General features: G+C 45.5%; 1 protein-coding gene across 3 annotated transcripts in view; it reads left to right on the plus strand.

The window, feature by feature from the left end:
* Positions 1-4,163: 4,163 nt before the first annotated feature.
* CSNK2A2 (casein kinase 2 alpha 2) overlaps positions 4,164-22,262 on the plus strand; it is a 41,630-nt gene continuing 23,531 nt past the window's right edge. For 2 of the 3 annotated variants that reach the window (XR_007359292.2, XM_048870794.2), the window contains exons 1-4: positions 4,174-4,341; positions 5,277-5,388; positions 17,543-17,644; positions 18,858-18,908. Coding sequence is in view for 1 of the 3 variants with exons in the window: in XM_048870794.2 (XP_048726751.1) it covers positions 4,238-4,341; positions 5,277-5,388; positions 17,543-17,644; positions 18,858-18,908 (369 nt within the window). In the remaining 2 variants the exon portion in view is untranslated. Of the gene's footprint in view, positions 4,342-5,276; positions 5,389-17,542; positions 17,645-18,857; positions 18,909-22,262 lie in introns of all 3 variants that reach the window. The other variant, XM_048870798.2, reaches the window with a different exon arrangement.

The raw sequence follows: 22,262 nt of genomic DNA on the forward strand, positions 1-22,262 counted from the left end.
ACCCGCGGAACTCACCACCACAGGACATGATAGAAATCAAGAGTTTAAGAAGATTAAAAAAAGAGGAGCCATTTGTCTGGATAATGAGAACATGGATAGCTATGTTAGGATAAATTTAAAAATAAGTATAAACTGTCATGCTGCAGGGCACAAGCCAGACATTAACTGAGGAGAGTTAGGGAGAATTTTCCCTTAGGAGCAGATTGTTCCAAAGTGTCCACTATGTGGTTCTTGCCCCTTCCTCAGGAGCAGCTGGTACTGGCCAATATAAGAGACAGGGTATTCAGCTAGAGGTTTCACTGGCCAGTTCTGGTGTGGCCCTTCCTGCAGACCGATATGGCGTTAATCGACATATTATCTGATGTCGTATATATGAGTAAACAAGAGCTCCCAGGTCAAATGAGAAAAAACTAGAGTTGAATGAAAATTTTCCATTGAAACCTTTTTTCTTTTTAATTGCCTTTTTTTCTAAATGAAAATTTTCACAGGAAAAAAAAGACTTGTGTGAGAAACTTCCTGGTTTTCAATGTAAAACTGGAAAGTTTTTAGTTTTTTCCCCCACAAATGGAAAACCATTTAAAACCAAATTGCTTTCAAAAATGTTCACAAAAAACATCATTTTCTGAGCAGCTCTAGAAATAGCTCAGTAATGGTGGGTCAAGATAAGGAGAATAAAAAAAGAGAGGGAATGCAAAGCCGATTTGCTCTAGGCACTAGAATAATGGGTCTGCCCATTTTTAAACCAAGAGTGCGTGGTAAAGGCTCTCTGGAGTGAATGACTCAAGGTCTTACATAAAACAAATGCTTCTTTCACACAGAGTTCACTGACTCATTTGAAGGTCTAAGGAGTTGGATTAAGCATAAAGCAACATTTTACATATATGTTCCAGGGAGAAGTGGAATGTGTTGCACTGGAGACCAAGGAAAACAAGTCATAGAAACCCTTGACTTTGATAAAACTCTACAGGAGTTAAGGGAGAGGCCTCTTACTTTCACAAGATACTTAGGCAAAAGTTAGACCCTACCACGAAGAGCCTGCAGAATAGCCAGAGCTAGAGATGTGGGCGTAGGAGGTCAGATTGCGGAGCTCTTGTTGACTCTGGTGAGCACTTACTCTTTCAAAGGGTCCCGGTGAAGTCCTTGGGACTGTGTGAGTAATTGCTCACCAGTGGGAGGAAGAGGTTCTAAGTCTGACCCAGGGTTATCGGAAAGCCTGCGTGGTGCTTACCCCGGCCCCTTTACTCCTTTTGAGAAGTACTTTGCTCCACAAGTAGGACTGCTCGTGTGGGTAAGGGTGTTAGAATCTAGCCCTTATGTAGCTGCAGTTCTGTTTACTCCACAGAATTTAAGCCCAGTCCTGCTGTCAGTGAAATCACTTAGGCACACGTACACCTTGGTAGAGCTGGTGCAAATAGGCCTTCGGGAGTCTAAAGCTCTGTCTATACTGGAGTTTTTTGGATCAGTGTAGCTATACCACAGCCAATCCTCCCTGTGCTGGGGCACTGCACTGGGGAAAGACAGGGAATGCACCAGTGCAATTTATCTCAGTGAATCACTGGGGTAAATCACACCAGGACAAGCACTGTTTTCACCAGTGCATTGTGTCTACATTAGGGGTTTGACTTAAAGTAGCTACATCTATGTAGCAGTACCTATGCACTTTTCCATAGACTAGACCAGCCCTATTAACTAGTATAAAGGAATCATAAGCTAATGAATGTATGGGGGTCTAATTTGCACCACTCTGCATTGCACCTGTGCATTTTGCCCGGGGTACTCCCAGCTACCACAGTGGGATGGTAGCACCGCTTTAGCTAAGGTTGAGACTGGCTTACTGTTTAATGGCTGATTTTTCCTGGTGCTGTAAAATCCACGTTTACTGAGATTGCCTTGAAATTTGCTGTGCCTAATGGGGATCTAAGGTAGGGTCAGTGAGCCATATCTGAGGTTATTTGGCAAGGAGTTGCTAAAATACAGCCTCTGCCCAAAAAGTCAAGTGACTTTTACGGTTACATTTTTCTGCACACAAATGGGACTCAAACTATGATTTTGACCCCTCCCCCCAACTGATATCACCCACTTGGGATTGATCTGAGATAGCAGACCTCAGCACTGTATTTCCTAGTTTTCAGAGATTTAAGTGTAGGTGCATTAGATGTTCTGGAGGCATATGGCACTGCCAGTCAATCTTAACTCTGCATTTGATTTACTGCAAAGAGGGACTTGGGGGCAGTAGCCACATGAGTTAAGGTTGTAGTTAGATATTGTGTTGCGTATGTTCCAGAGAGAACATTTACTGCTAAGTATTATGACAGGTTTCAGAGTAACAGCCGTGTTAGTCTGTATTCGCAAAAAGAAAAGGAGGACTTGTGGCACCTTAGAGACTAACCAATTTATTTGAGCATAAGCTTTCGTGAGCTACAGCTCACTTTCCACAGTATGCATCCGATGAAGTGAGCTGTAGCTCACGAAAGCTCATGCTCAAATAAATTGGTTAGTCTCTAAGGTGCCACAAGTCCTCCTTTTCTTTTTGCTAAGTATTAATTAGCTAGCTTCACTTCCTCTTCTCTGAGAGGCATCATAGGGGAATCAGTGGATCATAAGTTTTTGGCTTAAGATACCAAACTGAACCCTCCTTATTACCTGGGTTCCCTGTAATAACTGCAGTAATCTAGGAGAATAGAATGGATGGGTGCCCTGCTAAACTGCTATAGAAAGGATTCAAAGGAGACCAGGCCAGGCTAGGTTTAAAATGGTTCCCTTTATTTTGAGGTCCGCTGTGTCTTTTAGCCACCACTGCACGTTGGGGATGGTGTGAGTGGTGCCATGGTGTTTAGCTTGAAATGGTGGTGGGGTGCGCAGGAGGTGATGGTGTAGAAGCAGCAGTAAGGTTGGATGGAGATGGAGAAGTAGGTGATGGAGGGTGTGTGATGGAGACTTTGGGGGGACTGAACAACTAGGAAGGAGATCTTAGGCTCTGAGATGTGGGGTGGGACCTGGTTGGATGGGGAGTTGCAGGGCTCTGGGACCTTTGGCTTGTAGGGGGTTCTAGGACATGTTGGATTTCAGGGTTATGGAGCTGGAATGGAGTGGAGGCTCAGTAAGGCTCAGGGTCTGTGGCAATAGAATAGGGGATTATAGGACTAGGGGGATTAGGAAGAGAGGTGAGGGGTTATAGGCCTTTAGTGTTTGAAAGCTCGTAGTGGAGACTGGGGGTTGTAAGTCTTTGGGGAATTATAAAACAGTGAAGATTGTGGATTATAGGGCTCTATGGATAGCGGGGTGTGGGAGATTTATAGGGTTTTGGGGTAAAAGGGATTATACCACTTGGGTTTGGAGAAGGGTTACAGGTCTCTAGGAGTAGGAGGGAGGTTGGGGGTCAAAGGGATTATAGGGCTTTAGGGATAGGTGGGAAGAGCGGGGGCCGTGGGGATTTAGGGGCTCCAGAGGGCATGGTTATAGGGCTTTAGGCATAGGTGGGGGTCATGGGGCAGTGTTAGAGGGCTCCAGGGGTGGGTGGGAGTTATGGGGTTGGGTCATGGGGCTCTAGGGGTGGGTGAGGCTCGTGGGGCGGGGTCAGAGGGCTCTGGAAGTGGGTGGGGGTCCTGGGGCGGTGGGTGGTGTCGGAGGGCTCTGGGGTGGGTGGGGGTCGTGGGGCGGGGTCGGAGGGCTCTGGCGGTGGGCGGGGTCAGAGGGCTCTGGAAGAGGGCGGGGTCGGAAGGCTCTGGAAGGGGGCGGGGTCGGAGGGCTCTGGCGGTGGGCGGGGTCAGAGGGCTCTGGAAGAGGGCGGGGTCGGAGGGCTCTTGGGGTAGCTGGGGCTCACGGCAGCAATAGAGCGCGAGCGGCTGCGCGGAGTCCCCCCGGCCGCAGGGGTCGCTGTGCCCCGCCCGCCCAGCCGGTCTCCGCCGCGGACTCTCTTGCTGGCTGGGCCGCGGCCGCCGGATCAGCCCCTTTTCCGGGTTCGCTGCGCTGCGCTCGGGGCCGGCTCAGGCTGCCGCCGCCGCCGCTGGGGATCGGGCCTCGGGCAGAGACCGCGCGGGACCCGGAGCCCGGCCCGCCAGCCCCGCCCCCCCCCCGCCGGGCCGGGACCGGCCCCCCCGCCCCGCTTCCCCCCCGGGCCGGCCTGGCTCTGCTGCCCCCCGCCGCCGCCCTCCTGCGCTCCGTGCCCCGCCTCGGCAGCCCCGCCGGCCCCCTCCGCCGCCGCCTCCTGCAGCCGCCCCCGCCGCTCGCCCCCGCCATGCCCGGCCCGGCCGCCGGCAGCAGGGCCCGGGTCTACGCCGAGGTGAACAGCCTGAGGAGCCGCGAGTACTGGGACTACGAGGCGCACGTCCCGAGCTGGGGGTAAAGCGGCCCCCGCCCCGAGCCGGGCTGGGGGGGGCTGGGCTGAGGCGCAGGGGACTGGAGGGAGGGGGCTGGGCCGCAGCAGGGGGGCTGGGCCGCTGGGGACCGGGAGGGTGCAGTGGCGGGATTGGGCTGAGACGCCGCGGTGGGGCCTGGGGTGAGGTGGTGGCCGGGGCTCTGGGAGCTGGTGAATGGGCGGGGGGGGGGGGCGCAGGCTGGAGATCCTCCCCCCAGTCCTGTCTCAGGGAGACCCCGCTGCTGCCACCCACACTCCGAAGCGGGAGCAAGGGGGAGCCCGATATGCGGAGCCTTCACCCCTCTGCCAGACACAGGGCCGGGGGGTGGATGGGACCTGCCCCCCCCCCCCATGACCAGATCTTAGGGTGGGTGGTGGAGTCTGGTCCCGAGTGCGCCCCAAGGATCTGCATTAGGGGGGTTGGTACTGCCCCTCATGGCACTGGGAACCTGCCCGCGAAGCCCACCCCAGAAACAACCTTGCAGTAGACTCGGTGAGAGCAGATGCCCAGGGGTGGGTGGAGATCTCCGAGCTGCCAGAGTCTCTCTTCCTTCCTGAGAAGGATATTAAAGGCTGGGGAGAGAGCAGGCTCAATGGGGGAGGGGGGGTGTCACAGTGCCCCCTCCCCTCTTCTCTGTGGGGCTGTGTGACAGAGAGGAGATGGCTGTGGGCGCCTGTGCTGCAAACTGACCTATTTGATTGAAGGCTTTTCTCAACCTAGAGAGGGCCTAGAGAGACTAGTTAGGGGATGGGTTTGCAGAATGTAGCTGTTTCAAGCCTGCCCCCTCACCAGGAATCAGATCACTTAATGCACAGAGCTGTCTCCAAGTGCTTTGGATGCAAAGGGCTAATCGGGCAGGGAGGAAGGAGAATTCCAGCCCAGTAGCCTGTCAGTTATTTTCCTTCTCGCTGTCCACAGTAATCAGGACGATTACCAACTGGTTCGGAAACTCGGCAGGGGAAAATACAGCGAAGTCTTTGAGGCTATAAACATTACCAACAACGAGAGAGTGGTTGTGAAAATCCTCAAGGTGAGTGTCCAGTTGATGATCATTAGTCTTTTTTGAGCTGGAAAAGTGTAGGGAAGGGGACATCTTGCTAGGTTTTTCGGGGAGCGTGGAGAGGTCTTAGGTCTCATTCAGTGTCTCATAAACCTGGGTTTCAGCCCTGCCCCCTCTGATGTTGGGGTGCTGGATTACATCTCTGGAAACATATTTTCAACTTGTATCTGTAGTGATGTTTTAATCTTTCTACCCTCCCACCTGGGTAGTAGGAGTCATGGGGTGCTTGTCAGATTGAGACTGTGAGCTCTTTGGGACAGGAATGCTGTGCGTCCTGATGTTTGAATGAGACTGATGTGCTGTCTGCACTTGGTAAATAATATCTGGCAATGTTTGTCTAAAATGGCATGTGAACTGTCCTGTCAACAGTAATGTGAAGCCTTGAGGGGGAATCCTTCCATTAACCTTTAAATGATTGGCATTTAACTGTGACAGAGCCAGGCTGTATAGATTTCTGGGAAAGCAAACTAAGTCTTGGACTTGATACTCTAGAAAGTGGCAAATTCTTGGGTATTTAACATTAGTAGTAAACATAATTGAAAATCAAGGCAAAGGAGGAAACTTGTTTACCATCGCTCACTGCATGGTATGTTCTGATCTGGTAACATCCCCATGATAGTGGCACGTTAAAGACACAACTACAGAGGTAGCTATTAAAATCCTAATGGTTTGGGACAGCCAAGTGCTCCATAGTGGCATGTGGGGAGTGCAGTTTCTGATATCTGCGAGCACTGGAAGCAGCATGCTCAGCCTATGAAAGGACCAATAACTGCATTATTTAGCAACAGACCATTCAGCTGATTAAGGAAGGATATTAAAGGGGAGAGAAATAAGAGACTGATGAATTAACAGAATGCTTTGAATCATAGAATCATAGAATAGAATCATAGAATATCAGGGTTGGAAGGGACCTCAGGAGGTCATCTAGTCCAACCCCCTGCTCAAAGCAGGACCAATCCCCAATTAAATCATTTGGCTTTGCAGTGGTTGGCAGCTGCAGTCCTTGTCCACCATCATTTTCTTGCTTTCCCTCCTAATGTACAGAAGCCCGCTTCCAACACTAGAAATGCTGAGAACTCCGACATGCATCAATCCTCAGTGCTACAGTTGGGGAAGGCTGGCTGTACTTAAGGAGTGGCCCCTCAGCCGCTGTGGCTAGTAGCTAACTGCCATACAGGCATGGCTCTTTTTGGCAGAGCAGCATGTATCTGTCAGCCTGCGAATTGGCTACTAGGTCTGACAGAGTTTGCTCCAACAAAATCCCCTTGGTAGCCCAGGCTGCTCTGATTGCTTGGCTGGCCAATAAGCATTGGCTCTGATCCTTTCCTTTCTCCTTCAGGACCAGGTGGTCTGCTCATCCAGGGCCTCTGATTTCTTAACTGGGGTTCAGAATTAAGGTGGCAGTGATCTGAATCTTCAGTGAGTGTCTCCACACCAAACAGTTGGCTAGTTGGACGGTATATTCATATGTAGAAGTGAGGCCTGCATGTTGTAGCTGAATTTTTTTGGTTTACTGTTCAGGCCTGTCCCTCCTTTGAATGCTGCTGCCATGATCTACGCATTTGTTTGTCACTCTAAGGGCACAAAAGTCAGCATTTAAAGAGAGAATATTAAAAGGTAGCCAGAGTATAATTGTCATATGGAGAGATGTCTCTAGACTAAGCACAGGAAACCATATGCTTCTGTTTACCACCAGTCTGGCAAATCCACCCTACGGCTTTGGTGGTGGACCTTCAGATGGCTGATCCAGTGCCAGAAGAACCCATGTATCACCATATGCAAATGGGTGCCAGTGAGCCACTGCTGCGAGGAAAGGGTCTTCTGAAATCTTCCTGTCTCTCTTCCTCCCCCTTCCTGCCCAAAGGGCCTGCAGTGGGATGATATCTTCTTCCTGTTGTAGACTGGATCCATGTCCATTTTGGGAGCCTGTCAGCATCACTTGCGAGTCAGTTGGAGAGAGTCATTTGAGCAAGGCAAGGCGTTCCCTTTCCCCAGGGTCTGAGTGTGCTGCTCCAGCAATGCGCCTAGTGTCTGCTGGGCCTGGAAGTGAGATTGAACTGTCAGTGTGTTTTGCTGCCCTTAGGCCTCAGGCTGACATTGTTCACTTCCGTGTGTAAACAGCATTCCTGGAGTCACATTGTGAAAGCAGGAAATACAGGAAGATAAAGATGAGCTTTCTTCAAAGTGGAAACTGGATCAGTAAAAGGCAACTTTCAGATTGCCACCTTGTGTGTGATGCAAAATCATAGCACATGTAGATAATACATCACAATCTGATCTACATGGATTACTTAGTTTCCTGTCACTACGTCTGTAATAATTAAGCCTATTTGTGTATTCTTGAGTTTTAGTAAATAGGATGCCTCTTTCTGGCCCTCAGAATTCAGCCTCTCATCTGTGAAAGGAAAAATTAAACCAGAATTTAACACGTGCGTGTGGCTTAAAAAAATCACTTGCTGGTGGATAAACCTATTTAGCATCTTAATTTTTTGTCACATTTCTTGCAGTGCAGAGCTGTTTGTATGTATTGCTGCACCCTCTAATGGGGTGTTCCCCTAGTCCTCGTTCAGTGTGCAGCTTGACACAGTGCTTCGTGAACTAGACAAAAAGAACAGGAGGACTTGGGGCACCTTAGAGACTAACCTATTTATTTGAGCATAAGCTTTCGTGAGCTACAGTTCACTTCATCGGATGCTGTAGTTCACGAAAGCTTATGCTCAAATAAATGGGTTAGTCTCTAAGGCGCCACAAGTCCTCCTGTTCTTTTTGCGAATGCAGACTAGCACGGCTGCTACTCTGAAACCTGTTAACTAGACAGGTGTTCAATATTTTTACCGTCACTGTTCAATACAGCCCCATGTCTTATCTGCTGTATGCCACACTGCACTGATATATTCTTTATAGGCTTTTCTGTGGCTCTTACCACCGTAATGGCTGAGTTCCTGACCTCACCCCTGTGATATCAGGAAGTTTTATCGTGGTTTCTCAGATGCAAAACTGAGCTACAGAGGGGGTGGGGAGAGAGAGAGACTTGTTAGAAGTCACACAGAAAGTCTGTGAAAGAGGCAAGAATACAGCCTAGATTTCCTAAGTCCCAGTCCTCTGCCTTAACCATTCTTCTCCCATAGCCTCTTGCCTCATTTGGTACATGCCAAATAGCTTTTACAGTGAATGAGGGCAGGATGCTGCGGGCTCCAACTTCATTTCAGGACACACCATACAACTGTGGTGAATAAGGCAGGATGCTCTGGACCATGTCCTATTTCACTACAAAACCTTGCCTCATTCACTGTGAGCCTGTCATTAGATATTGACATAGTGCATCTGCACAAGACTGTGCCGGCAACCTTAACTTTGTCACTTCCTGGCTTTTGAGTGCTTCACTTGCCAACCTTAATGCTCTTTTAATGTAACGTTTTTGAATGAAACGTCCCGTGTGTGTGTGTGTGTGTTTTATTTTAAACAAACGAAGAAAGCAAGTTCCTCCAGATCCCACTGTAGCTCGACAACAATTAAATGCTCTGTGGTGCACAATATGTACAGTCAGTGAGTCGGAAACCCTTGCCTTGTCCCATGTGCGCTTTCAGAGATCACATTCCACAGCAATCAGCTGTTAAAAGTGAGTTCCAGTTGCTTGGCCTTTGCACTCTTCCAGTGGTGCAAAGAATCTGTAAGGCCACCCGAAGCAGGCACCACCCATGAACCAGGCTGCTGAGGGTTTTCCTAGTATGGAGTATTTTTTGGGTGATGTACCTACCTCTCTGCCAGCTTAGGGTGTGTAAGGCGTGCCCTTCAGTGTAGGGGAATATGGTTAGGGTGCTGCTGTGCTCCGGTGATTTCCATCTAGTGTAACTGCCTCTTGGGGGGGGGGGGGGCATTAGCAATTGAAGTTAGAACAGCCTCAGGGATGCTCTAATTTTATGGGAAGGGCCAAGCCAATCTGAGGATCGAGAGACATGCAAAGATGGCACATGGCCACCGTTGCCTCCCACTCAGGTCCTATCCCAAGAACAGCTCAGCCGGAGCAAGGATTGAGCCCTGAAATTCTGCTGCACAGCCAAAGGAATACCAGGGCATCATCTATTTGGTGCCAGTTCCCGTTATGTAATGTGCATACATATTCTCAATGGAATATCAGAGTTATCTAACATAATCCAGTGCAGATGTCCAAAGTCTGATTTGATTTTTTTTAAACATCATAACTCAAACCCAGTCAAACTGGATTTTCACTGGACCAGGGAAAGGACCATCTACAATTTACGTGCTGTACACCTGCCAAATTTCAAGTTTTCCATCACCTTCTGCTGAGTTGCTAAAGCTATTTTAAAAAAAAAAACCCCAAACTTGGCTGCAATCATTTTTTCTTAATCGGGGATGGGGATGGGACACTTTTTTCAATCCCTCTGTGCCTGAAAATGGCTCGTCTGTTTTGCCTAAAACCTCAGGGAGCCCGCCCTCCCCTTTTCTGAAAGTAAGAACAAGCATAGCAAATTGCAGCCCCAAAGTTAAAAATTCGAGAAAGTTACAAATGAGTGAAAGAAGATGAGAATAGTTGGGACCATTCTAGTTAAAGTTGCCAGTGCACACCTTCTATAGTGTCACTTCCTTGTTGATTTTCACAGCCTATGAGTTTGAGTTCTCTCTTGTGCCTGTTATCTCTAATACTGGTGTCTGCCCAAGGCAGTGACTGTGTGTGTGTATCTATCTATACATCTATCTGTAGGATTTTTTCCCATTTCTGTTCTCTCTAGATTTGTATATTTTGTTCAGTGCGCTGTGTGTTTTCAGACACATAAGGGAGAAGATTCTTCCCCTGAGGCGTTTACAATCTGAATAGGCAGCACGCGCATGAAGGCTAGGGAAGGGCTGCAATAAAAAGCCGAGGGATTGAATGATGAAGTGTAAGGGCTTGCGTTTCTAGTGAAAATGGAATTGTTCTCTTGCTCGTTTTGATGCTTTCAACCCTGGAGCTGCTGCATTAGCTCCTACGCCTAATTGCAGGGTGACAGTTTGGTCCGTTCCCCCCCATCAGAGTTGCTGGGAGGGAGGGGCCTATCCAAAGCTACTTTTAAGCAGCGGTTTTGATGAGCGGGCACTACAGACTGCTGTACAATATTATATTTTATCATCCTTTTTGGTTCTCCTATCCTCTCAGTAGGATGAAAACCTCCTTATCTGTCTTGTTTTGTTAGATTCTCTGAGAACCACTGTATGATTTTCTTTGAAGGCTAGAGTCTTTATAAGCCTTTTTGAAGAAACTAACTTTAAGACACTTAAATGACTTTCGTATTGATGTGAAGAAGAGAGCCTGGAGTAGGATCAGATGTGTCACTGGTTCCTCATGGCTGCAGCTTTTGACTCAGTCACCATCTCCATCCTAAAAACTGAGCTTGTACCAAAGCATATTCCTGGTAGTTCTGTGCCTTCCCCTCTACTCTTTCAATTGTGCTGTGAAGAAGTGCCTCCTTTCTCTTGGCCCAAAGCATCTGCCTGTTGCATATTCCACAACACTCGTTTAAACACATCACTGATGTTTAGCGAAAACACGCAGAGAAACTATGAAATACACAGGCGGTGGAGCAATCTATGCTGTTAGCCTTGTGCGGTTTAAAGCTTATTCTGTTGCCAGAGTCCCATTTTTGAATGGTGTTGTGACTGATTAAAATTGTGTACTTGATTTAAAGTGGTAATACAAAGATGTCACTCAGTTGCACCAAACAGCTACTGATTTATCATACAACAAGGTCAATTGGTTAGTTAAGAACTAGGAGAGAGTTCTTAGCTGGGTGTTGGCAAAATGGGCGTGTAATCAGTCTGTTCACGCTGGCATTGGACAGAACCTTGGTAAATAAGTTCTGTTAGGCTGGTCCAGGAAGGAGGATCCAGGTTTGGGTCCTGAATATCTCAAGTGCAGCAGTCTTGAAGTGTCCCGGATGGAGCCCTGTCCATCCATCCTTCAGCTGAAAGGATGAATGCTATCGGTATGCAACTTTACAGAGTGGGAGAAGAAAATTATGAAGGAAAAAACAATTTAGCATTTTCAGATGCTTTTTTTCTTCTCTGTGCTGCTCTTGGGAGTTTTCTTTTAAACTTTTTTGTAAAGGACATTTTGCAAGACAGTGAAGGCACAAATTGTTAAAACAAATGTTCGTTTTCATAACTGCTTTAAATCTGTATTACTTAGTTTTCCAGCTAACATTTGCTAATGACAAAATAAATTCAGCTGTCCTGAAGCCATTTTCCCTGTTGAGCAATCAATGTTGTGCTTAGTAGGTTGGTTATAATAACCCCCTTGGTAACAATTGTTAGCTATAAACAGACCTTTAGTACAATCTACTTATTAAACATTGTCATATGGATGCTAGGCAAGTTCTTCTGAGGCTGCACTCTGCACACCAAGATTTGCTTACTGATTCATTGGAATCATTACGGCATGTGCCGATAGGATTTGGTGAACAAAAGAATATTCCGTTTTTTTTTTTAAAGGTTGAAAATATTAGTTTGCCTGATTGATGTTGTCACTTCCTGCCTTGAGTGATGAAAGTTGCATGTGCAATCTCAAATCTGTTATAATAAGGCTTTAATTGCATGCCCAGGATAATTCTCCTAAACAGATTTCTCTACAGTTCTAGTTACACAGGCTGCAGCTTATGTATTTTTCATTCTCACGTATGTACACTGTCTTTGTCATCATCTGGCTTCCTATATGTAACCTTGTCTCTAAGGTATGTTTGTTAAACGTGGTCAGCAGACATGCTCTGCACATTTTGTTTTCAGTCCTCAATACCTCTCTGTGTAGATGCAGTTTGGGAGAGGAGGCAGTTACCTACAAAAGTGAGGCCTTATTTGCACTAGAAGGTTGTGCTGCTTTAACTATACTGATGTCATTAAAGTAGTGCAAAACGCAGCACCCGGCAGGGATGCACTTACATTAGTATAAAGATGCTTTACGCTGGTAATAGGTCTTCCTGTACAAGAGGAAGAATAACTATCGCGATCTAAGGCACCTTTATACTGGTATAAGTAGGGCTTTTACCAGTATAGCTATTTCAGTTAAAAAAATAGAAAGAGAATGGGGGCGGGGGGGAATCACATCTCTACCTAGAATAGTTCTACTATGAAACTTGGAAGTGTCGCCCTGCCTTAGCTGTTAAGTGAGGTGCCCTGCATATACAAGGAAACGTCCGGTACTATGTGCAGTTTGTGTACTCTTCAGCTAAAGGGCTGAGATGGGCCTTGCTTGGCATTATGAGGCTAGTACCATGGCACTCAGAGGGTACGCAGATATTTAAGGTTGTAGGAGAAAACTGTATGATGTCTGAGAGCGTGACCATAATGCATGTGTACAAGGGGGTTGAGGGAAAGTTACACGTGACCTTCAGGCTGGCTGCTCCTGACCCTTGAACATTAACTGTGCAACCCTTCTATTCCCCTAATGTAGTACTTAGTGGAACTTTCTAGAGCATTCTTTTTATAAAGGAGAAATGATAGACAAAAATGCCATAATCCTGACAGTTTGGCTAAATACTGGCAGAATGGCCCTGGGCCAATCATCTGATAAGGTATCAAGCAGAGAGCCCTCTCCCATCTAACTTTAAATAATGCTAAGCAGGGCAGGCTTACATTAGTATAGTATACCCCAGCTATGGCATTGCCAAGGAGTACGAGAGCAGGGTTTACCTCCTGTGCTCCTTAACAGGTCAGCTGCTGTAGAAGCTCCTGGCTGTCGGGGGTGGGGGTGGACCTGCTCAGGTTTGCCCTTGCCTCTGTCCATGCACACCTTGTAAAATGCATGGCTGAGTTAGCTGTGTGTATTGTCTGGCCTTAGCTACATGCTTCATGAGCATAGCAGTAAAAATACACTGCATATGCATTGCATGCAGTTTTGAAAGGGCCCTAACTCAGTCAAGTTGAATCCAGTTATTGCTAGAGCTCTCAAAACGATTTTTTTAATGACAACGATAACCCTGTCAGACTTCGTCTACCTGCTGGCATTTCAGCTACAAAGATTTTAGTCACTCTCTTTGATCGGAAGAGCGGCCAGTTTTTTGCTCACATTTTGAAAAGAAGAAAAACCACTTTCAGCCAGAGACCAAGCCTGGAGATTTTCATGACAAAAGGCAAAACGCTGGGACATGTATGAGTAATTGAAAAGTGGGTTAGAATAGAAACCTTTCTTCATGATTAACTGGAGCGGTCATTGCTACTGTCATGAAGAACTAAAATGTTCAGGATGGAGGAAGCACAGTACCTCTGCCTACAGGCTGGTGCTAAGGGCCTTGGAGTTAGTACAGTGGAAGGGGAAAGTGGGTTTTACTCCTCCCCCCTGTTAGACTAGGGCATGAAATACAGACGTTAACTGTCTGACATCACCTTGAGAGAGAGACAGGGAGGGTGAGGTAATATCTTCTTTTGGCCCAATTTCTGTGGGTGGGAGACGAGCTTTTGAGCCGAAGGAGAGCTCTGTGTAGCTTGAAAGCTCGTCTCTCTCCCCAACAGAAGTTGGTCCAATAAAAGATATTACCTCATCCATTTTGTCTCTCTAATATCCTGGAACCAACACCACTACAACAGCACTTCAAATGGCATCATTTTTGTCCTTTTGGCAAGTTAAGGATGCCTCTTCAGCTTCCTGGCTGGGCCTAGATATTGCAGCGTGTGAGACAGCGCAGCTCACGCAGAGTTCTGAGACTTCGTTGGTGGCCAGGTTTAATGGGCTAGTGCTGAGGATGGAGTGGCAACCTAGTTCGTTCTTTCAGTTACTAGCAACACCGGGTGTGCATCCAGTAACTGTATTTATCTATGTGCCTTTAATTCCATCTTGGCCTTTTGGTGATAATCAAACCACGGGAACAAAGCTAGAAGGTTTACATTCTGATATGGACAGAATTATAGTTCCATAATGAAACCTCTCCCTGGTGGCTTAAAAAACAACCAACCCTCCCTCACTGATTACAGTGCTGGGTCCATGACACACACAGGCGACTGTTCCCTTCCCCTGCTGCCACAGACGTTTCAGTTCTGTCATTGCTACCTGTGTGACTCTTGCCTTCCATTGTCCTCTCTCCATTGGACACTGGGGAGTGGTGATGGGCCACGGCTCTGATTGACTCTTGTAACTGATGGGCATGATGCAATTTTATACGGTTGCATTATATCTTGTGCTGCAATTCATGTGTTATGGGAGCCTCAGTAACTGTTATCTGTGAGGCTTTGCTTAATTGTTTCCATAGTAAACCCATGTTTTCAGTAGTTTGTATCTTTTCTGCAATTTTCACCTTTGAGTTGGAAAATTTCTAACCTTGGTGTCTGTTGGAAGATGACCTGTTTTGGAAAGTTTGAGTTAAAATGGTTCAGCTGTGTTTGAGAGCATATGAGAGAGGAGATACTTGCTCCGTAATGTAAATAAATGCAGTTGTAATGTTTTCGGAACAGCTCTAAAGCTAAAATGGTTGGAGAGTAAAAACAAAACATAATCTGGTAGAGAAATAGCCCTTATTGGGGGATAGTGGCTTTGGAGAATTCTGGTGAAAACGGGGTTTGTTTTGGTTTGACCGACTTGAGACCTGACTCTTTCTCTGTGTACGTGCAGTAAAGATAGGATGATATTTTAACTCTTTGAAGGTGGGATATGCAGCACGCCTGTATCTAAAACTTAATTGCATACTGCAAAATTTACTGTAGGTTCACAGTGAACTAAAGGGCTATGCAGAAGCCTTTGCCTCGTTCACTGCACATCTTGCAAAGCTGGCCAGATCCTCCCTAAGGTGTTCAGGCCACAGTGTTCTGGCTGTGTGACTATTGACTAGTTACTGTATGGAATTTTATCTTTCCAAAAGCCTAAAATGACTTAATTTGAGAGAGAGTTTGAGATCATGACTAACTGTATAGTAGTGTGTATTCACAAGGGGGTAGAGTTAAGGTGATATTAACTTTCTTCTCCTAATTTGTGGGTGCTTAACAGTCCCACTTTAATGTTTTCTTAATATAGATTTTAAATATAACATATTTAATGGGAGTCTGTTAACTGAAACTTCAGTTTTTTCCTTTGGCTTTCTTGCTTTTTGAGCAGTCTGTTTACTGAGAGTTCGTTGGTTTGTATTTATGATATGCTCTTTATAGGCAGGATCTGATGGGGGGGGGTTAGTGTTCATACCTGTGAGTAAGGGGTTTTTGTGACTTTTGTTTTCAAATTGAAAGCTCTTAGAGACTTTAAAAGCCTCTCAAGGATCTTTAACTTTCAGTGCTTCAGGAGGCAGCCAAAATGAAAAAGGAACGTTTTTCAATTCAATGTTACAATGGTGAGTCTCTAAAGTTTCTCATTCTACAAACCTTTTTTTTTTTTTTTTTTTTTTTTTTTGGGACAGAGCAGTATGTGAGTAGGAGAGAGTGCTTTTCATGAACTTAAATCCTTTCTTAGTACCTCACTGTGGTTCTCCATGGCTCCATCTGCAGATCACTTGTGGCCCATGAACCATTGTTCATAGCCATTGTCTTAAAATCTTACTTGCTGCGCTGCTTTTTCCTCCAAGCAGGTGCAGGAATAGGGAGTCAACAACGTTAACTCCCCTTATGCTGAGTTATGTAAATTGTTTAGCCTAACTAAAAGAAGGCTGAGGGGAGATATGATTGCCCTCTATAAATATATCAGAGGGATAAATACCGGAGAGGGAGAAGAATTATTTAAGCTGAGTACCAATGTGGACACAAGAAAAAATGGCTATAAGCTGGTCATCGGGAAGTTTAGACTTGAAATTAGACGAAGGTTTCTAACCATCAGAGGAGCGAAGTTTTGGGATAGCCTGCCAAGGGAAGCAGTGGGGGCAAAAGACCTGTCTGGCTTTAAGATTAAACTCGATAAGTTTATGGAAGAGATGGTATGATGGAATAACATGATTTTGGTAATTAATTGATCTTTAAATATTCATGGTAAATAGGCTCAATGGCCTGTGATGGGATGTTAGATGGGGTGGGATCTGAGTTACTACAGAGAATTCTTTCCTGGGTATCTGGCTGGTGAATCTTGCCCATATGCTCAGGGTTTAGCTGATTGCCATATTTGGGGTCGGGAAGGAATTTTCCTCCAGGGCAGATTGGAAGAGGCCCTGGAGGTTTTTCCCCTTCCTCTGTAGCATGGGACACGGGTCACTTGCTGGAGGATTCTCTGTTCCTTGAAGTCTTTAAACCACGATTTGAGGACTTCGTAGGTGAGAGGTTTTTCGCAGGAGCGGGTAGGTGAGATTCTGTGGCCTGTGTTGTGCAGGAGGTCGGACTAGATGATCATAATGGTCCCTTCTGACCTTAGTATCTATGAATCTTTATATGGAATGGGCAGCTGATCAGTCTGGTTGGGGAAAAAAACATTTTATTTGATAAGAACCCTCCTTCATAAAGTTTACTCCCAAAAAGAGGTTTTTGGAGTGTATATGTTTGAAGACAAGTTTACGACAGCTTAAAAAAAATTGTAAGAATATTTTGAAGTGTGTATAAAAGCAATAACCTGTCGCCAGGTGCAGTTTTACTGCGTGTTCGCACTCCCTGGGGTAGTTGAAGGATTACATGGTGTGTAATTATACACTTAAATGTCTAAACTGCTTCATCAATGTTGATATCTGGAATTTCAGCAAATTAACTAACTGAAGGATGACTCAAGATAAGTTACTTCCCGAAGAAATAAGAACTGCACAACTGTAGAACTAAAACACCATGCGTTAAACCGGTAAACACAGGCTGTGGTACAGCGTCCGCCATATTTACCATGTGATAATAAATGCAATAATGCATAACAGCTAACTGTTACCTTTTCCGTGTTGGGTGGTTTTCAAGTGCTTTTAGACTTGGTGATGACCACAGTACTTGTGGCTGGTTTTGTCTGTAAAGTGCTCTGCCATTGCATGTAACAGAAAAGTAACCCATCCTGACAACAGAGAATTGGCTGTTTTGAGGTGCCTGTCTGCCCTATGTCAGCCCTTTCTGAAAACTGCTGCCTTCTTGCAGTTAGGAGTGTTCTCACTTGCCCTCCGCCAAGAGGAGGGAAGTAGTTCAGTCCACTATAAATCACTGGATGAGAACTGGTGGTATCTTCTGAAAGGGTCTCACTTCTAATCACTTTTGTGTATTTAAGCCAGTGAAGAAAAAGAAGATAAAACGAGAGGTTAAGATTCTGGAGAATCTGCGAGGTGGCACCAACATTATTAAGCTGATTGACACTGTCAAGGATCCAGTGGTAGGTATCAGTATGTCCTGAGGTATCTTGTGTGCTGGGCTTGTCTTGAGCTGTAGTCTGTGGGGTAATTGATGGAAATACATGTTTCAAGTGCAAAACTCCTGTTTGTTGCTGGTTGTCTTGTCATCTTAGCCTTCATCTTGCTTTTTACATCTTCCCTCACTGAAGAGCAGTGTTGGGTTTTTAGGTTCTTTTGAGAATACCTTGATTTGGGTGACCTGGTAATCTTCCCTGTACGCCAAAATCCTTGATTCCCTTTCTGTATCTAATGATGCCTCTTGAATTGATTGGTGGGGGGGGGAAAGCTTGGTGACTCAAACATGCCTCTCTCACACGTGCCATCTCTGTGTCATGGCCACTTGTGGCTTAAACAATGGTAAGATTTGTCCAGGTGAATTGATAGCAGATGCTCATCCTCCCACTTGGTTACATCTTGTTGTCTTCCTACTTAACAGCTCACTGCTTATTTCCTCTTCCTTAGAATCATAGAATATCAGGGTTGGAAGGGACCTCAGGAGGTCATCTAGTCCAACCCCCTGCTCAAAGCAGGACCAATCCCCAATTAAATCATCCCAGCCAGGGCTTTGTCAAGCCTGACCTTAAAAACTTCTAAGGAAGGAGATTCTACCACCTCCCTAGGTAACGCATTCCAGTGTTTCACCACCCTCCTAGTGAAAAAGTTTTTCCTAATATCCAACCTAAACCTTCTTTCCTTCCTAAATAATATTTCTCTTGTTTGGTCTGGTTTGTTGTTTAGATGCTACGTTTGCCCCTTTCCCAGAACAAATTCTTTGTTGGTTGGGGGATAAGGGAAGGGGTTGTTGGGTGGGGTCACATGACCTTCTAGTTCATTGACAACTGCAAGAGAAAATGATTAGCAAGTTCTAAGTATTAGCAAGAGAATGATACAATTTCACTTATCCGCTCAGCTGTGAGGAGATACATTTCACATTGCTGTGCACTAACATCTTGTGCTATCTGTGATCAACAAGCTGGAGGGGGGGAAAGCGTGGTGGGAAATGCCTAGCTGGTGCTTGCTGTCTGGGTAATAAGCATGGTTTGTTCCAGCGCACTTCGGTGGCAGAGCGGGGATTGTGGGAAGGAAAGTAAATGCAAGTGTTTTTTGTCAGTCGGAAATTCTGGGGCTCAGAAAGGGCAGAAGGTACTGCTCTTGCAGGAAGATGGCTAAACCATTCATCTTTCTCTCTTGCAGTCAAAGACCCCAGCTTTGGTGTTTGAGTACATCAATAATACAGATTTTAAGGTGAGTCTGTCTTTGTACTAAAGTGGGGGAGGTGGGAGGTGTCATGGTCCTCTAAATTTGCCATGCACCAGGTTTACTGGAGACCCTTTGAAAAGCCAAGTTGCTGTTGACAACAGTGGGGAGATAATGGATTTGGTCTATACACTACCTTCCCTTGTAACTTCAGCCAACACAGATCAAGTATGGCTCTGAGAAATAAAACTCGAAACTGCTCAGCTGTCCCTCCTTGTGACTTTGAGGTGTGAGTTCCAAGGATACAGGAAAATGGGAGAGTTTACTGCATTTCCTAGTTACCCTCTCTCAACATAGCAACTGCTGCTGTGCTGTATTTTAAATCTAAGTTAATCCCTCTGCTATCATACTCTATTTATGGCAGGGCTGTTGATGGAGATGGTGGCATTGATTTGCATAGAAATCCTGCAGAGCTGGTGTGTAGAGTCGTGACTGAAGGTCTGAGAGAGTGTTCTCACTTGGAAAGATCATAGCCAAGGTCTGACATGACTGTCTTGGAGGAGATGTAAAGCTTTTCTCCAGACTGCTGTATATTCTCTGCCTTTGTGTTAGGTGGGGAACTGAGTGGAATATTTCTCTCTCCTCTGGTGAACCTCTCTGAGTTGGTCCATCAGTGAGCATATTTGCTACTGTAACAGTTTCTGACTGGGGGAAATGAGCTAATCTGCAAAAGAGTTGTGTAGTTAGTAACTTTCTGAAGTAGGTGTGGTTATCCCTCCTTGCTCCAGGTGCATTTGTATCATAAGTTATTAACTCTGCGAGATGGCCTTTTAATGAGTCATTTATAATTAATTCTAACAGCCATCAGTTAACACCCCACTGTCTCTGAGAGCCGTTTTCTTACTCCATATGTAGGAAAATACTGTACTGCGATGTCGAATAAGGTGACTGAGTGTGGGAACTGTTGGTGGAGGCGTGCTTCTTAGGATTTAGGCCTCAAGTACTCAAGAAATGTACAAGGAATGTCACTGGGCTGTTGCCAGTACAACTTGCTCTTACAGAGAGGAGCAGAACTTGGTCCTTCACGCCCAGATCAGCAAGGGACAGATTTTTAAAGGTATTTAGGTGCCTAAAGATACAGATAGGCACCTAATGAGCTCCTATTTAAATCAATGGGAGTTAAGCACCTAGGTGCTTATGTATCTTTAGGTGCTTCGAAACCTTTGGTCCCAAGGTTATTACATCGCATCCCTTTTGCTCTCTAGTGAATTTCTCTGGACTCCAGGATTGTCCCAAAAGAGCTCAAATTCAAGGCCTTTCAGAGGTGGAGTTGCTAGAATATGGGGGAAAGGAGGAGGAGAACTAAAAAGAAGAAACCCCCTGAGTTCAGAGCTTAGGGAATAAGTGTGCCCTGCGTGCCACACATAGCATTGCAAACTTATGGTTTACCAAGAAGCTTATTAACCTTTTCCCTCAAGATGGGACTGCTAGCAACTTTGGCCTCAGTCACTGAAAACATGCCGAAAGGAATAAGGAAGCAGTATATTGGCCATGTGAAAGACCTGCAAGTTCTCTAAGCCTTGTGGTTCAAGATTGCATGCCTGGCTTCCATCACGTGGGAGTCAGTGTAGTAGCGAGTGGTGTGCTACTGTGATGTGCATGTAGTTAATCTGGCTGCAGCGTTCTGGACATTATTTACGCTATGTACGGATTTAGCAGGGAGACCAGAATATAGTAACGTGCAAGAGAATCTGTCCTGCGAGTGTTTGAGGGGAAGTGAGCATTGCCCCATTAAAGTGTTATGCAGCAACCTTTCTGGGCTAATTAAAATGACCTTGATTTGTCTGGGTTTAATTTGAATCAGCTGGATTTTGCAAACAGTGTGTACTGTTCTGAACTATGGGCTTCTGTACACACCAAGCATGCTGACTCTAGGCATTTGGCCCCAAGGACATAGCCATTTTGGTTGATGGCTGGAAATCTTTTGAAGTACTTGTTACGCTTTATTTACACTTTTTAACAAACAGCATGAGATAAAGACAAGTCCTAAGGAAGCAAATCCAGTTGTTTTTAACAAGGATCCCTTCTTGCTATCCCAAAAAGCCACAAGTGCCTAATAATCTCTCTACACAAAAATCCAAAGCAGGGCATATTTCCAAGTCAGTGATTTGGTTTTCAGTTCCCCAGCTGGTGTAGCATCCAGGGAGATATTAGATATAACAACTCAAGACAAACACCCATCAGGGATGGTCTAGATAATACTTAGTCCTTCCTTGAATGCAGGGGACTGGACTAGAAGACCTCCTGAGGACCCTTCCAGTCCTATGATGCTGTATTCTATGAAAACCTACCCAGTTCTTACCAGATAATGCTGTCTCCTAAATACTGTTCTAAACATAAAGATATCTGGGTATAATGGTCAGTGGATACAGTAGCAGGGGACTTAAATGGTCTCTCCTGATGGTTTGGTATGGATTCTGTGCCACATTCCTAGCAAACTGTCATTCCCACCAAGAACAGGAATAGTTGCTTGTTTTATTTTCCCCACTGATTGCAAGCTAAGTTGTGCACTGTTATCCATGTTGTTCGTATCTGAACAAGACATCAGAAGTTGGATTGCTGAGTTGTGGCCATTGCATCAGAAGAAATTAAATTGTTTTAAAATGAATCATTAAAAGTAAATATAAAAGCCTGAGCCTTGAGGATCATCAAGACACAAATGAGTCCAAGTTTTAAAGATTCTTTACTCTCTGACTTCTGCTGATTGATATGAGACAGAACTGGAAAACTTTGCTTGAAACTGAAAATATGAAAATCCTGTCTACACCATGAGACAGTCAGCCTGGCTAGGAAAGAGTAGTATATTTGTAGCCTAAACCTCAGTTGCCTTGTTTAGGACCTACATTTTTTGAGTTTGCAGGTTCATGTATTTACATGCACAGATGACTGAGTGCCTATCTAGCCAATGCATGTGCAAAAATACACAAGAGGATCTCTCGTTTTAAAATAAAGCCCCAAAATCTGTCTCTGTACTAAGACAGGAGCGAGGTGCTTGGAGGATTGAGTGAAAACAGGTCCAAGAATCCTCATGTCAGTTCTCACTGGCTCTCCTTGAACCTTATTAATAAGATGTCTGGAGACTGAAACTGGAAGCTTTCCTTCTTGTTTCAGTTTTTTCCTTCTTTCTTTCAATGGTCCATGTTTCTAATTCGAGTGGTAGGGAATTGTCCTCTTACTCATTTCGGTGGCATTGGTCCATATGCTAAATGCTTGAACTTGTGATTGCTGTAATAACTTGTACACCCAATGGCAGTGTGACAACCTTGTGTGTGTGTGTCAGAAAAAATTGTCAGAGCATGAGCGGAGGGTTCTCAAGCTAGTTCCAAGTGACTGTTTTGACCA

The sequence above is a fragment of the Caretta caretta genome, chromosome 12 (assembly GCF_965140235.1).
Source record: "Caretta caretta isolate rCarCar2 chromosome 12, rCarCar1.hap1, whole genome shotgun sequence".
Taxonomy (NCBI): domain Eukaryota; kingdom Metazoa; phylum Chordata; order Testudines; family Cheloniidae; genus Caretta; species Caretta caretta.